The 13,775-nt window shown below is 36.3% G+C and overlaps 1 protein-coding gene and 1 long non-coding RNA gene across 4 annotated transcripts in view; one reads left to right on the top strand and one right to left on the bottom strand.

Moving 5' to 3' along the window:
* The window catches only part of PCCA (propionyl-CoA carboxylase subunit alpha), a 423,045-nt gene extending 409,762 nt beyond the window's left edge, over window positions 1-13,283 (bottom strand). For all 3 annotated transcript variants that reach the window (XM_074299450.1, XM_074299452.1, XM_074299451.1), the window contains exons 1-2: window positions 13,127-13,283; window positions 5,008-5,085 (exon numbers count right to left, since the gene is read on the bottom strand). In XM_074299450.1, coding sequence (XP_074155551.1) covers window positions 5,008-5,085; window positions 13,127-13,231 — 183 coding nt within the window. In that variant the 5' untranslated portion in view covers window positions 13,232-13,283. The remainder of the gene's footprint in view (window positions 1-5,007; window positions 5,086-13,126) is intronic.
* LOC141560768 (uncharacterized) lies at window positions 108-11,903 on the top strand. Its single transcript, XR_012487809.1, has 2 exons — window positions 108-235; window positions 11,643-11,903. It is a non-coding gene; the product is annotated as an uncharacterized LOC141560768 (long non-coding RNA).
* Window positions 13,284-13,775: the final 492 nt, after the last annotated feature.

Below are 13,775 nucleotides of genomic sequence, written 5' to 3'. Positions count from 1 at the left end.
TGAATGAGTCTCTACCTTCTCCAAAAATCCAGCAAACAATGAGAGTTCTCAATGACATATATACACATGGCTCAGACTCAGGGGATAGATTAAGGTGGGGGAGGAGTCAGGGTGCTGAGAGCAGAACTGGACTCTAACAATGCAGGTCTGACAGGGTGAGGATGAGGGGAGGCATAGGAGGAGGAACCCTGGAGATGGGGAGAGGCATCTTGACTAGAAGGTATTTGACATTCTGGTAAGCTTGGGATGGGGAGAAGCATTCTGATATTCTAAAACATAAGATCTTTTATCTTTATCAAATATTCTGTTAAAGAGGGTGGGGAGGTTTTGCAGGACTGAGCTTTGACCTGAAGAAGAGAAACTGAGTGAGGACTGGGTCAGGATAATTATTGAAACTGAGAACTGTGGCATAAAACTATCTAAAACTCTATTCACTTCCTTAAATTTCTTTATTATTTATCTTTTTGGTTACTTTGTCTAGTGCTAAGAGGGGAAGATTAAAGTCTCACCATATTGTTATACTACTATTTCCACCAGTAATTCATAAAATGTAGATGCTATTTGATGAATATATTTAGTATTGATATTGCTTCCATATCTATGGAACATTTTATCATAAATATAATTTCCTTGTTTATAGCTTAATTAAATCTAGCTTTGAATTTGTCTGATATAATTGCTGCCTCTGCTTTTTTTTTTTTGCATTGAATGAAGTATAATAAATACATTCTACTCCAGCCCTTTATTTTAAATCTGTATATAGCTCTCATTTTTAAATGTGTCATAACCAGCATATTGTCAGATTCTAATTTTTAAACTATTCTGCTATCTTCTTCTATTTTATGGGTGAATTCATCCCACTCACATTCAAAATAATAACTACTATTTATGTATTTCTCTCTATCCTATTTTTCATCATTTTTCTTTCCTTTTCAGTCTCTCTTTTTACTCTATCCTTCCTGTAGTTTACTTCTAACCACTACCTCCCTATTTCACACTTTAAAAGAATTTGCCATCAGGGGGAATGGGGGGGAGGGAGTAAGAGGGGAAAAGTTGGAACAAAAGGTTTTGCATTGGTCAATGCTGAAAAATTACCCAGTATATATGCATAAGTAATTTTTTTATAACATTATCCCTTGTATTCATTTTTCCAAATTTTCCCCTCCCTCCCCTGGATGACAGGCAATCTCATACATTTTACATGTGTTACAGTATAACCTAGATACAATATATGTGTGTAAATACCATTTTCTTGTTGCACATTAAGTATTGGATTCTGAAGGTATAAGTAACCTGGGTAGATAGACAGTAGTACTAATATTTTACATTCAATTCTCAGTGTTTCTTCTCTGGGTATAGTTGTTTCTGTCCATCATTGATCAGCTGGAAGTGTGTTGAATCTTCCTTATGTTGAAGATATCCACTTCCATCAGAATACCTCTTCATACAGTATTGTTGTTGAAGTGTATAATGATCTTCTGGTTCTTCTCCTTTCACTCAGCATCAGTTCACCATGCATATTTTTAAAATAGTTTTTATTTACCAGATATATGCATGGGTAATTTTACAGCATTGACAATTGCTAAATCTTTTGTTCTAATTTTCCCCCTCCTTCCACCCCCCCCCCCGCCCCATGGCAGGTTGACCAATACATGTTAAATATGTTAAAGTATAAATTGAATACAATATATGTATACATCTCCAAACAGTTGTTTTGCTGTACAAAAAGAATCAGACTTTGAAATAGTGTACAATTAGCCTGTGAAGGAAATAAAAAATGCAGGTGGACAAAACTAGAGGCACTGGGAATTCTACGTAGTGGTTCATAGTCATCTCCCAGAGTTCTTTTGCTGGCTGTAGCTGGTTCAGTTCATTACTGCTCTATTGGAACTGATTTGGTTCATCTCATTGTTGGAGAGGGCCACATCCATCAGAATTGATCATCATATAGTATTGTTGTTGAAGTATATAACGATCTCCTGGTCCTACTCATTTCACTCAGCATCAGTTCATGTAAGTTTCTCCAGGTCTTTCTGAAATCATCCTGTTGGTCATTTCTTACAGAACAATAATATTCCATAATATTCATATATCAAAATTTATTCAGCCATTCTCCAATTGATGGGCATTCACTCAGTTTCCAGTTTCTGGCCACTACAAAGAGGGCTGCCACAAACATTCTTGCACATACAAGTCCCTTTCCCTTTTTTAAGATCTCTTTGGGATATAAGCCCAGTAGTAGTATGGCTGGGTCAAAGAGTATGCACAGTTTGACAACTTTTTGAGCACAGTTCCAAATTGCTCTCCAGAATGGCTGGATGTATTCACAATTGCACCAACAATGTATCAGTGTCCATGTTTTCTCACATCCCCTCCAACATTGCACATTATCTTTATCTGTCATTCTAGCCAATCTGACAGGTTGTGTAGTGGTATCTCAGAATTGTCTTAATTCCATGCATATATTTTGTAAATAAGAAACTATTTTAAAAAAAGAATTCTAAAAGAAAAAAAATTCTTAAAAAAAAAAAAAGACAAGCTTCAAAGAGATCAAAGAGGAAAAGATTCATGCACAAAAAAAATTGCAGCAGATGATGACAAACAAAAATTGGAAAATAAAGTGGTTTGTTCCTACTAGGAATGCCTAAAAAAATTATGGGGGATAAATGTAATGGAATAATATTATACCTTAATAAATGCCCAAAGAGACAATTTCAGAATACTATTAAACTCATGCAAAGTTAGCATAACTAGGACAATTTATAAAATCACAGCATCATAGAGAAAAACAACTCTAGAACACTTTAAAATGATGATAAATTCAAGGATAAAAGCATGAGTACAGAAAACTAATGATGAAACATTTTTCTCCTATTATAGAGGTAATCAAATTAACATGCAGAAGAGGGCAGCGAGGTGGCGCAATGGATAGAGCACCAGCCCTGAAGTCAGGAGGACCCAAGTTCAAATCTGGCCTCATACAGTTACCACATCCTAGTTGTGTGACCCAGGGCAAGTCACTTAACCCGACATGCCTCAGCAAAAAAAAAAAAAAAAAAAAAAATTAACATGCAGCAAGAGAAAGAAACATGGCCAATGTTAGAATTTGTTTCCCTGAATTACATATTTATGGTAAAAGCTTCATATCAGTGATTTCTATATTTCAATGAGGCTAGGGCATAGGTACAATAGGGAGGATATAGTCTAAGTGATATGATGCAACCCTTGGGAACAATGTATTAGTAGCAACCCCAATAGTGGTAGAGACCCCAATAGTTTTCAAGAAGCCTCAAAGCCATTAGTGCTTGAGAATGATGTAGTCACCTTAGGAATATAGCTATTGGAGAACAGTAATGAACTGAACCAGCTACACCCAATGAAAGAACTCTGGGAAATGACTATGAACTACTACATAGAATTCCCAATCCCTCTAATTTTGTCCGCCTGCATTTTGGATTTCCTTCACAGGCTAAATGTACACTATTTCAAAGTCTGATTCTTTTTGTTCAGCAAAACAACTGTTTGGTCGTGTATACATATACTGTATTTAATTTATTCTCTAACATATTTAACATGTGGGGGGGGAGGGGAAAATTGAAAAAAAAGTTTTGGCAATTGTCAATGTTGTAAAATTACCCATGCAAATATCTGGTAAATAAAAACTATTATTATTAAAAAAAAAAACCAAAAACAAAAACAGGAATATTAGCTATTGAGAGTGATGTGGGCATAACCTTGGAGAATGTGTGAAACAAAGGGAGTTGGACTTGATATCTTTATTCCACTAAGCTACTCTTCAAGGATGTCTGAATTAGCACTCAAAACTCTGAGCTGCTATCTTACACCTGGTCAAGAAAGAGGGTCACTGTTGAACCCTATTATCAAACTTCCAACTAATCAAAGACCCTGTGGGTAAGGGATTTCCTTTTTTCCAGAGCATGTACACTAGAGGCTACCTTTTTCTGATAGTAACCTTCTTATCAAAAACATTCTCATTACCATATATTAGCATATCCTTGTTCTTGGACTCTCATTATGTGGTAGACATAATACACATTCTAGTTTGCCCTGACCAGGATCCTCTGTTCTGATTCTCTAAACCTCATTCTTGCTTCCCTTTTCCTTCCCAGTTTTCAACTCATAAATTATTCCCACAATATTTTGGTCTGTCCCTGTGCTTTCATGAATTAAAGTTCCTTTTTTGGTTACAAGAATGCCTTCATAAATTTTTCCCATTCTCAACTGCTCTCCCAATCTAGTACTCATCATAAGTCCTTCACATTAACACCCAGCAAAAGAACTCTGGGAGATGACTATGAACCACTACATAGAATTCCCAATCCCTCTATTTTTGTCCGCCTGTATTTTTGATTTCCTTCCAGGCTAATTGTACACTATTTCAAAGTCCGATTCTTTTTTGTACAGCAAAACAACTGTTTGGACATGTATACATATAGTGTATTTAATTTATACTTTAACATATTTAACATGTATTGGCCAACCTGCCATCTGGGGTTGGGGGGGAAGGAGGGAAAAAATTGGAACAAAAGGTTTGGCAATTGTTAATGTTGTAAAATTACCCATGCATATATCTGGTAAATAAAAACTATAATTAAAAAAAGAGAGAGAGATATTTACATGACTATAACACTAGCTCATCCAATAGGCTTTTATTGTATTATTGTTGCCTTTTTATTTATTTCATAATTTTTCCTACTAAATTGTATTGTCCTTTCTTTCCTACACTTTGGCAGCATCTCTTCACGAGGTTATTTTGTCTAAAATGAAAAAAAATTCTAAAGAAAAAAAATCCAAATATATGAAATATTTTTCATTTTCATTAATGTCATTATAGTAAATATAAAATTAGGGAATTAACAAAATAAACCACAATAAATGATTAAACTTATGTTACAAATGCCATGCAAACTTTCCAATTTAGATACATAGCTGAGTAAAAAGAAAACTGTTTTTAGTCAATAATATATTTTAAAGATTTTTCCTTACCTTTTCATTAAGATCATTTCCTACTGATGACAGACTATGAAAAGCCCTCAATCGCTGCCTTGATTGGTGTAAAACAAACTGTGAATAAGAAATAGGGAAATGAAAAAATGTAAATGCTTAAATGGATAAGTTTAAAAAAAACAATTTTTACAAGAACCTCCAATAAATTACTTCAACTACAAGTTTTTTTTCCCATTATATATAAGTTATAAGAAATATCATAATTATTTATGATATATAAACTGCTTCTGCAGACAAATAAAGTCAGGATATACATAAAAATCAGCAATCTGTTAAAATGAAACATAAAAGTGAGATTTGAAGAAAATAATGCTATTGAGCCTCTCACAAACTTGAAGAGCAATGGTGTCTTCAGAATCATGAAACACAGCATTATATAGAATACAAATAGACGCTGACTTGTAAGAGTTTTTTATTTTAACATATTATATTTATTAAAATGTTATGGGGGGGGGGGCAGCTAGGTGGCACAGCAGATAGAGCACCAACCCTAAAGTCAGGAGGACCTGAGTTCAAACCCAATCTCTTAACATTTCCTAGCTGTGTGACTCCCAACTGCCTCAGCCAAAAAAAGGAAAAAAAAAAGTTATGGGTTAACAGAAACAACAAAGAACCAAAGAATTAAAATGGAAGCTATGTAAAATCCCAACTAAAACCCAAATGTATCCAATATATTCATTCATTAGCTAACTAAAAGCCAAAGAAACACAACAGTAATCTTTTGACTTTTTCTTCTTCATCCACCCCATACACTCACCAAATCTTTTAATTTCAGGAAGCTTTTTCAATTTCTCTCAAACCTATCTCCTTCCTTATTATTTCCTTTGCTACCACCTTTGTTCAAAGTTTCCTCAAGTCTCATCTGGATTCTCTTAACCCTTTTAATAAATATACCCCACGGGACAAAGCTGTTTTGTTCTTCCTTCATACACAAGTATGGTCGCCACACCACTGTTTAAATTCTTCTAAGAGAAGTCAAGAGGATCACCAAAAACTGTAGCCTTACATCATCTATGAGTGAAGTTGAACTTTTTAAAAATTGGAAGCAAATGGATTCTTGTAACAAAAAGAAAGCAGGAAGTTCTGGAAAATCTAATAAGCTTACATTGTAGCAGAAATTTATGTGAATTTCCGACCATTCAATAACAAAAAGATGCTGTTACCAAAAATATGGATGTTCCTATATTTAATTCTTTGGGATGCTTTGTAAAGTGGTTAATGGTAAAATAACTAATATTTGTGTAAATAGTGATATGAAAATGAACTAGAACGTTTTATCATAAAAAAATCTTAAACCAAAATACTAAAATAAAAACTTTCAATTACTATAATTCATCTGCAAAATTACAATTTAAAAAAAATCACAAATAAACTGAGATTTTTTAAAGATCCACTAAGGAACAAGATGTGAATAAGTAATGCATTTGATAAAGACTTAAATTAAAAAAAAACTAAAAACAAAAACTACTTCCCTAAAGTGCAAAAACCTCCACTGAACTGAGTTTTCACACATCTATCTGTATGGTCCAGGTTGTCTAACACAGTATCACTGCACATTTGTCACAAAGTATACAATAAGAGCCAAATCACCTGAGAGCCCAAGAAGTTACAGTACAGTATTGCTCACTTTATCGCTGAAAAAAGCAAAGTGAATTTAATTTTACTCTATGTAAATGAGTAATTGCATATTTTAACAAATTTTTTGTTACTAAATTCTTTAAATTTACTTTTTAAAACATATGCATATCTTTCAACACTGACCCTTGAAAAACATTGTGTTTCAATTTTTCTCTCCTCCTTACTCCCTCCCCTAGATGGCAAGTAATTAATTCAATATATGTTAAACATGTTAAAAATATATATATGCTGAATCCAATATATGTATACAAATTTATACAATTATTGTGCTACACAAGAAAAATCAGATCAAAAAAGGAAAAAAAAAAGAAAATAAAATTCAAGCAAACCACAATAAAAAGAGTGAAAATGCTATGTTGTCATCCACCCCCAACTCCCATCATCAACTCTCATCATCACAAGCTCTTTGGAATTGGCCTGAATGATCTGAGCAAAACATATATGTAGAGTTTCATACGTGAAACAGCCACATATGACAATTTTTGATTCCCCCCTTAAGAGAATCTGAGATATTTCTACATGAGGCAGGAAGAATCAGTATTCTGAATGAAACATGCTATTACTTAAAAGTACTTCTTTCTGCCTGGTTTCTTCAGCTGTGAAATAGGGTACAGCACCTATCTCACAGAGTTATTGTAAGAACCAAATGTAAAGTATTTACATCAGCATAGTATCTGTACAATAAAAGCTTATAAATCCTTCCTTCCTAGTAAATATAGCGCTGGCCTGAGAATCAAGCCACCTGAAATCTATTCTAAGCTCAGCTTGTATGATCATAGAAAAATAACTTCTCAGGGAAACAATTTCTACCTCTGTAAAATAAGAGAGGTTGAACTAGAAGATGATTGCTTTCATATATAAAATTCAATGACTTTATGAATACCAAACCTATAATTAGAAATGATGACTAAGAAGGAAAATGACAAATGTTGGAAAGAATTTGGGAAAACTGGGACACTGATGGACCAACCATTTGAGAACAACTTGGAATTATACCCAAAGAGCTAAAAAACTGTGCACAATCTTTGACCTAAAGATACCACTAATAGGTCTGCATTCCAAGAGATTAACAAAAAGGGAAAAAAGTATCAATTTGTACAAAAATATTTACAGCAACTTTTTAGAAAAAGAATTGGAAATGGTGGGTGAGGAGAGTCATTACCAACTAGGCTAGGGCACACAGGAAAGAGTTCCTAGAAAAGATGACATATATGGGGCTTTAAAGAATGAGAAGGCAGTAATCCCTGCTACTGGATAAAAGCAGGTGGATCAATGAGTTCAATAAGTTAAGTAAACTTAAGCAAACAATAATTGTCTCAATTAAGACCAGTACCAACATGAAAAAAAAATCTAGTATCAAAAAGAAAAATTAAATTAAATAATAAAGAGAAAGTAAGCATAATACTGAGAAAAGCGTAAGCAAAAAAAAAAAAAAAATTGAGTACACAGGGGAAAACAAACATTCTATTGCATGAAGAGGAATAGTGCAGAATAGATATAGGGTGGGAGACTGATGAAGGTTTTGAATGCCAAGTAGAAGAGTCTGAATTTTACCTTGTCAGCAATTGAGAGTCTGTGCTGGATTCAAAACAAGTCAACAAGTCAAATCAACAAGCATTTATTAAATGCTTACTGTTTTGTAGGAACAGTGCTTAAGTGCTAGAGTGCAGGTTACAAATAGAAGCAAAAAGAAATATACTCCCTGCCCTCAAGGAATTTGTACTCAAATACAGAAAACAAGAACCAAAGTTAAACCATTTGACAAAATTTTTAGCAGCAAGAATTTTCTTTTAGGAGTCTTCATTAAATATGACTATAATGCCATGCTGTATCTGCACAGGGTAGAGATCTTAGGAAGATAGAATTTGACTCTGCTCCTGGGCTGTTTGTATTCAGGCCTAAGGAAGATGACAGTCTAGGTGCTTTTTGGTAGTTTGGGGACTTGGTTCTTGCTTTCTTACCTTTAGAGGAACTTGTTGATTTCAGAATTAGAATGCCAGGACTTCTTGACTGACTAGATAAGAGGTAAGCAAGAGAAAATGTCCACAGGCCCTAATTTCCAGGAAAAATGGGTCAGTACTAAAACTCCCGAATTGAAGAGTTTAAAGATCAGATAATATAGTCAAAAACTGAAAAACTTTCCTATCAAACTAAATCCATATGGTTTTCCTAAAGTGGGAAAGAGGTCAAAACTTTTTAGCTTGAATCTCAATGTTGAGATTTGTTTTGAAAGTTACCAAATATCCTCAACTGATAAAGGGACATGAATATGTGATTTTCAGATGATGAAATTAAAGCCATCTATAGTCATATGAAAAAAATGCATTAAATCACTATTGATTAGGGAATGAAAATTGAGACAACGCTGAGGTACTACTACAAACCTTTCATATTGGCTAAGCTGACAGGAAAGGATAATGATAAATGTTGGAGGGGATGTGGGAAAACTGGGCACTAATGCATTGCTGGTGGAGTTGTGAATTGATCCAACCATTCTGGAGAGTGATTTGGAATTATGCCAAAAGGGCTATAAAACTATGTATAAAAACTGTGTATACCCTTTAACCCAGGAAACATACCAACAAGGAGTCAGAAGGAAGGTATCTGGGGGGGGGGGGGGGGTAAAAAACTGAACTAGTTTGGCTTAAGTATAATGTTGGATAGTTCAAGCAAAATCAGTTGGTACACAGATCATTGGAAGACCCTGATTGCCAGCCAAAAGAGTCTGAACTTTTCTGGATAGGCAACAGCCCCAAGTTTTATGCAAAAGAGTAGCAGAAATGTATGAATAGAAAGATAATTCTGACAGTGATAACATATAGGAAAGAGGAGAGAGACAAAACAAAAGAAGTGGCAACATCTGTCAGGAAAGCATTAAATCCATCAGTTAAGTGGTAATCAGGACTTATACTATATTGGCAGTACTAGGAATGAAATGGAAGGCAAGGACACAAGAGATTTTACAGGGACTGACATTTCAGCACATGGTAACTGAATGACATAATTGGTTAGGGAGAGGGAAGAGTTGTGAAACTGAAATGTCTGTGAAAAATAACGAAATCTGAAGAAGGAAACACGGAAAGGAAATTTTCAGTTTTAGACATGCTGAGTTTGGTCCTGAAGGCATTTGGAGATGGATATATGTCTAGACTTCAAAAGAAAGGTCAAAAAGTCATCTGCATAGAGATGGCAACTGAAAGTGTAGTTATGAATGACTGTCAAGGTAGAGTGCAGAAAGACAAGGAGAAGGCTTAAAATATATCCATATTAAGGAATTGGGAAAAGGATGAAGTGCTGACAAGAGAAACTGAGGGAGTGGCTAAAAAGAGAACCCATACTGAGCATTTAACACAATATACCATTTTCACAGTTTTTGTTGTTGCTTGCTTGCATTTTATTTTCTTTCTCATTTTTCTTTTGGATCTGATTTTTCTTGTGCAACAAGATAATTGTATAAATATGTATGCATATATTGGATTTAACATATTTTTTACCATGTTTAACATATATTGGACTACTTGCCATCTAGGGGGATGGGGAGGGGGGAATTGGAACACAAGGTTTTGTAAGGGTAAATATTGAAAAATTATCCATGCATATGTTTTGAAAATAAAAAGCTTTAATGAAGAGAGAGAGCACGCACCCAAGTACATAAAATGACTTGGCAGATAACACATTGCAGTAATAGAATTAATTTTCCAGAACAAGCTTATATAAGAAACATATATGGCTACAATTAAAAACCACAATATTATAAAACTCAATAAAAAATATTCAAAAAAAATTTGTTGTTTTCAAGTTGACCTTTTTTTCATAAGTGACAATAGAGTATGACATGAAAAAATCCAAAGATCCTCTAAATTCTTAGAGTTCCATGTAGTCCAATAAACTATTTTCAAGCATTTCCTTACTTCAGTCATTATGCAAAAAAGGAAGGAGTCAGCACACCTGTTCTTAAGGACTTTTAAAATTGCCTCCTTAAATTACAGTACTGGGAACTAATGGACAAGATCAATGATTTTTAAAAAGGAAATCATATAGTAACTATTTTCTTTCTCTTCTTCGATATCCATGAGTCCCACAGGAGTACAGGAGACTTTTCTGACTTTCTTCCAGGATCTAAACAGCTGTTATCTAACAGCTAATTTGTCATTACACTGCACATTGTCACAGTTTAACAACTAGAGTTTTATAATTCATTAGAACACATAAATAAGTTTTCAATTTAGATCTCAAAATATTAATCCAAATTTTCTATATTCCAGTTCTATTATGTATTTAATCTTTTGATATTTGTAGGGCTTTGTTTTTTATTTTGGCATTATGTAAAATACACTGATCTCTTCACAATTTGTCAAATCCTTTGAAAAAGAGGGTTTAAATAAAGGAAAAACAAACAAACAGGGTTTTAACCTAGGCCTTCTTCTATTCTCCCTCTCTATTCTTCACACAATTAATTCCAGAATCAAAACTCAAATACAAAATGTCATTTGGCATTCAAAGCCATAGGGCTATGGCCCCTCCTATCTTTACAATCTTTTTTTTTTTTCCTTCCCCTGAGGCTGGGGATAAGTGACTTGCCCAGGGTCACACAGCTAGGAAGTGTTAAGTGTCTGAGGTCCGATTTGAACTAGGATCCTCCTGAATTCAAGGCTGGTGCTCTATCCACTGCGCCACCTAGCTGCCCCTCTTTACAGTCTTTTTGTACCTAACTCCCAGCCAAAGTAATTATTATCACTGGCTGTTGTTGCATGATACTCTATCTCAGCTCCAGGCATTTTCTCTGGCTGTAAACCATGCCTAGAAAGTTCTTTTACCGCACCTTCACCTAGTGACTTCCCTCCCTTCCTAAAAGTCCTTTACCTCTCCTAATCAATTCCTATTTATACAGTATAGCTTGTTTGTACCCCTCAGGTTAGACTGTAAGCAATTAATGCAAGAGCAAGCACTAATTTTTGTCTCTTTTGTATCCCTAGGGCTTACTACAGGATCTGGCTCCCAGCAGATGCTCAATAAATGTTCCATGACTGGCGGATCTTACTAAAAACATGTTAATTTTGGAGTTAATTCTTAGAATATATTTCACCAATTCAGAATCTATCTTGGAAAACATCTTAAAGGTCACCTGTCCCTAACCAAGAATATTTTCTGGTTTTGGGCAGCTCTTGAGTTCTATTCTATTTGCAGTTCTGCTCAATGAGACAAAGAACAAATAAAATTATTCTACTACCTTCAAATATTCAGTCCTTAAAATACTTGAAGAAAACTATAAGCTCCTCCTTCCATCTTTCCTTCTTTTTCCATCTTAAAATTGCCCTAGTTCCTTGACTAATTCCTTATGACATGATTCCCAGACTCCTCACTGTCCCACAGGTCTTCTTTAGACTCTAGACACTCCAATTTTATTAGCATTCCTCTAAAATTTAGCACTGCAAACCCTGCATAATACTTCAGATGTAAGCAGATAATTGTGTATATAGTAAAACAATTAAGCCTCCTTTTCTGGACCCTTTATTTATGTTAATGCAGTGTATGTTTAAATTCACCACCGACTCAATAAAAAGGTTTCATTTCTTTTTATTTAAAAAAAAAAAAACCTATCAAAAATCAAACTCTTAAGACTGCAAAGAAACCTATGACAACATTCTTAAGCTTAAATCTAGAACGTCTAGCACCCTAACCAGAAACTTCAAACTGGCCATTAATACTAGAGGGGGGAAATGATTGAAAAAAGGAAAAAAACAAAAAAACAAAAAAAACACCTCTCAATATATGCCCTGGAATTGGAAACAATCCAAGTTGGCTTTATCAATGGTACTTGAATCAAGACAGTACACATTTTCCAAAAGCCTTCGTCACCTATTTTACCTCACCTATTCGACATTAAAAGGTGCAATGGCTTTAAATGGAAATGAAAACCTAACAAGGACTCAAACTAATCCGGAGAAAATACCCCACTTGGGCTGCACCATAACGACACAACATTGGAAAGTGTAAAAGAAACCCAAGAAGTTACTTTCAGTGGCACTGCATGCCAGGTGTAAGGTTTGCCAAGGTAAATGCCACCTCTGCAATTCCTTCTCTCGGCCCCTCAAGCATGAACCTCTATGGGAGCAGCGGCAATAAGGTGAAGGCACGAGCGCGCACATATATACACATACACACGCACACACGTGTCTTTTGTGCAAACACCAGAGGGGTAAAGTGGGCTGGCACCCGTCTTCCCACATCCCAGCAGCAAAAACAAGGAGAGGGGGCGGGGAGGGGCGACGTCAGATCTATAAGGGTCTCGTAGGGGGACAAAGTTAGCCGGAGGGGCGGGGAGGAGAGAGGAGGGGAACCCTGGTGGAGGAGGAAGGACCAGACCCCCCTATCCACCCCACCCCCCGCCAGGGTGCTAAGAGCCCGGAAGCAGGATGGCAAAGCCCAAAAGCCGAAGGAAGGCCCCGCCGCTCCTCACCTTCGGGGTCCACAACGCAGCACTCCGCACGAACAGCTGCGGGAATTGCCAGCTCCGCCGCCCCGCAGCTTCCAAAGCCACAGCCCTAGCACACAGTCCCGCCATGGCCGCTACTTTGGGACGGCTCCCCGAGCTGACCTCTAACCTCGGGCAAAGGGGGCGGAGATGGGGAGCGCCTGGGCATCGGCCAATCACAAGGAGGGATAGGCAGCCGGGGGGGGGGGCTCCTCCTCCCCACCTCCTTCCCGCTGGGGGAGGAGGAAAAGGAGGGGTAGGGAGGAGAGGGGCGGGGGCTCGCGCCCGTAGGCGATTCCCGGGGAGCGGGGAGGGGGGGAAGAGACGCGTGGAGTTATAGTGTTGCCCGATTCCCTGCAAGCGCGTGCAGGATCCGGAGACAGCCAAATTAGAAGCCCGGGTGACCCACGAAGTATGTGGATGAGTGCCCATGAGATCCGGCCTGGGGCCGGAGTCCGACGGTGCCCTTGCAAAGTAGTTCAAAGGGTGCTTTGTAGAGTAACCAGAATCATACCAGCTGACTCCTCTGTTTCACCTACCTGGCTAGCCTGGACATCCAAGTAAATTTTTATCCCCAAAAAAGTTATCTTTTTTTTTTTTTTTTTTTTTTTTTTTTTTTTTTTTTTTAGAAGTT

This window comes from Sminthopsis crassicaudata, chromosome 3 (genome assembly GCF_048593235.1).
Source record: "Sminthopsis crassicaudata isolate SCR6 chromosome 3, ASM4859323v1, whole genome shotgun sequence".
NCBI lineage: Eukaryota > Metazoa > Chordata > Mammalia > Dasyuromorphia > Dasyuridae > Sminthopsis > Sminthopsis crassicaudata.
This window is presented reverse-complemented; position numbering and strand designations above follow the sequence as displayed.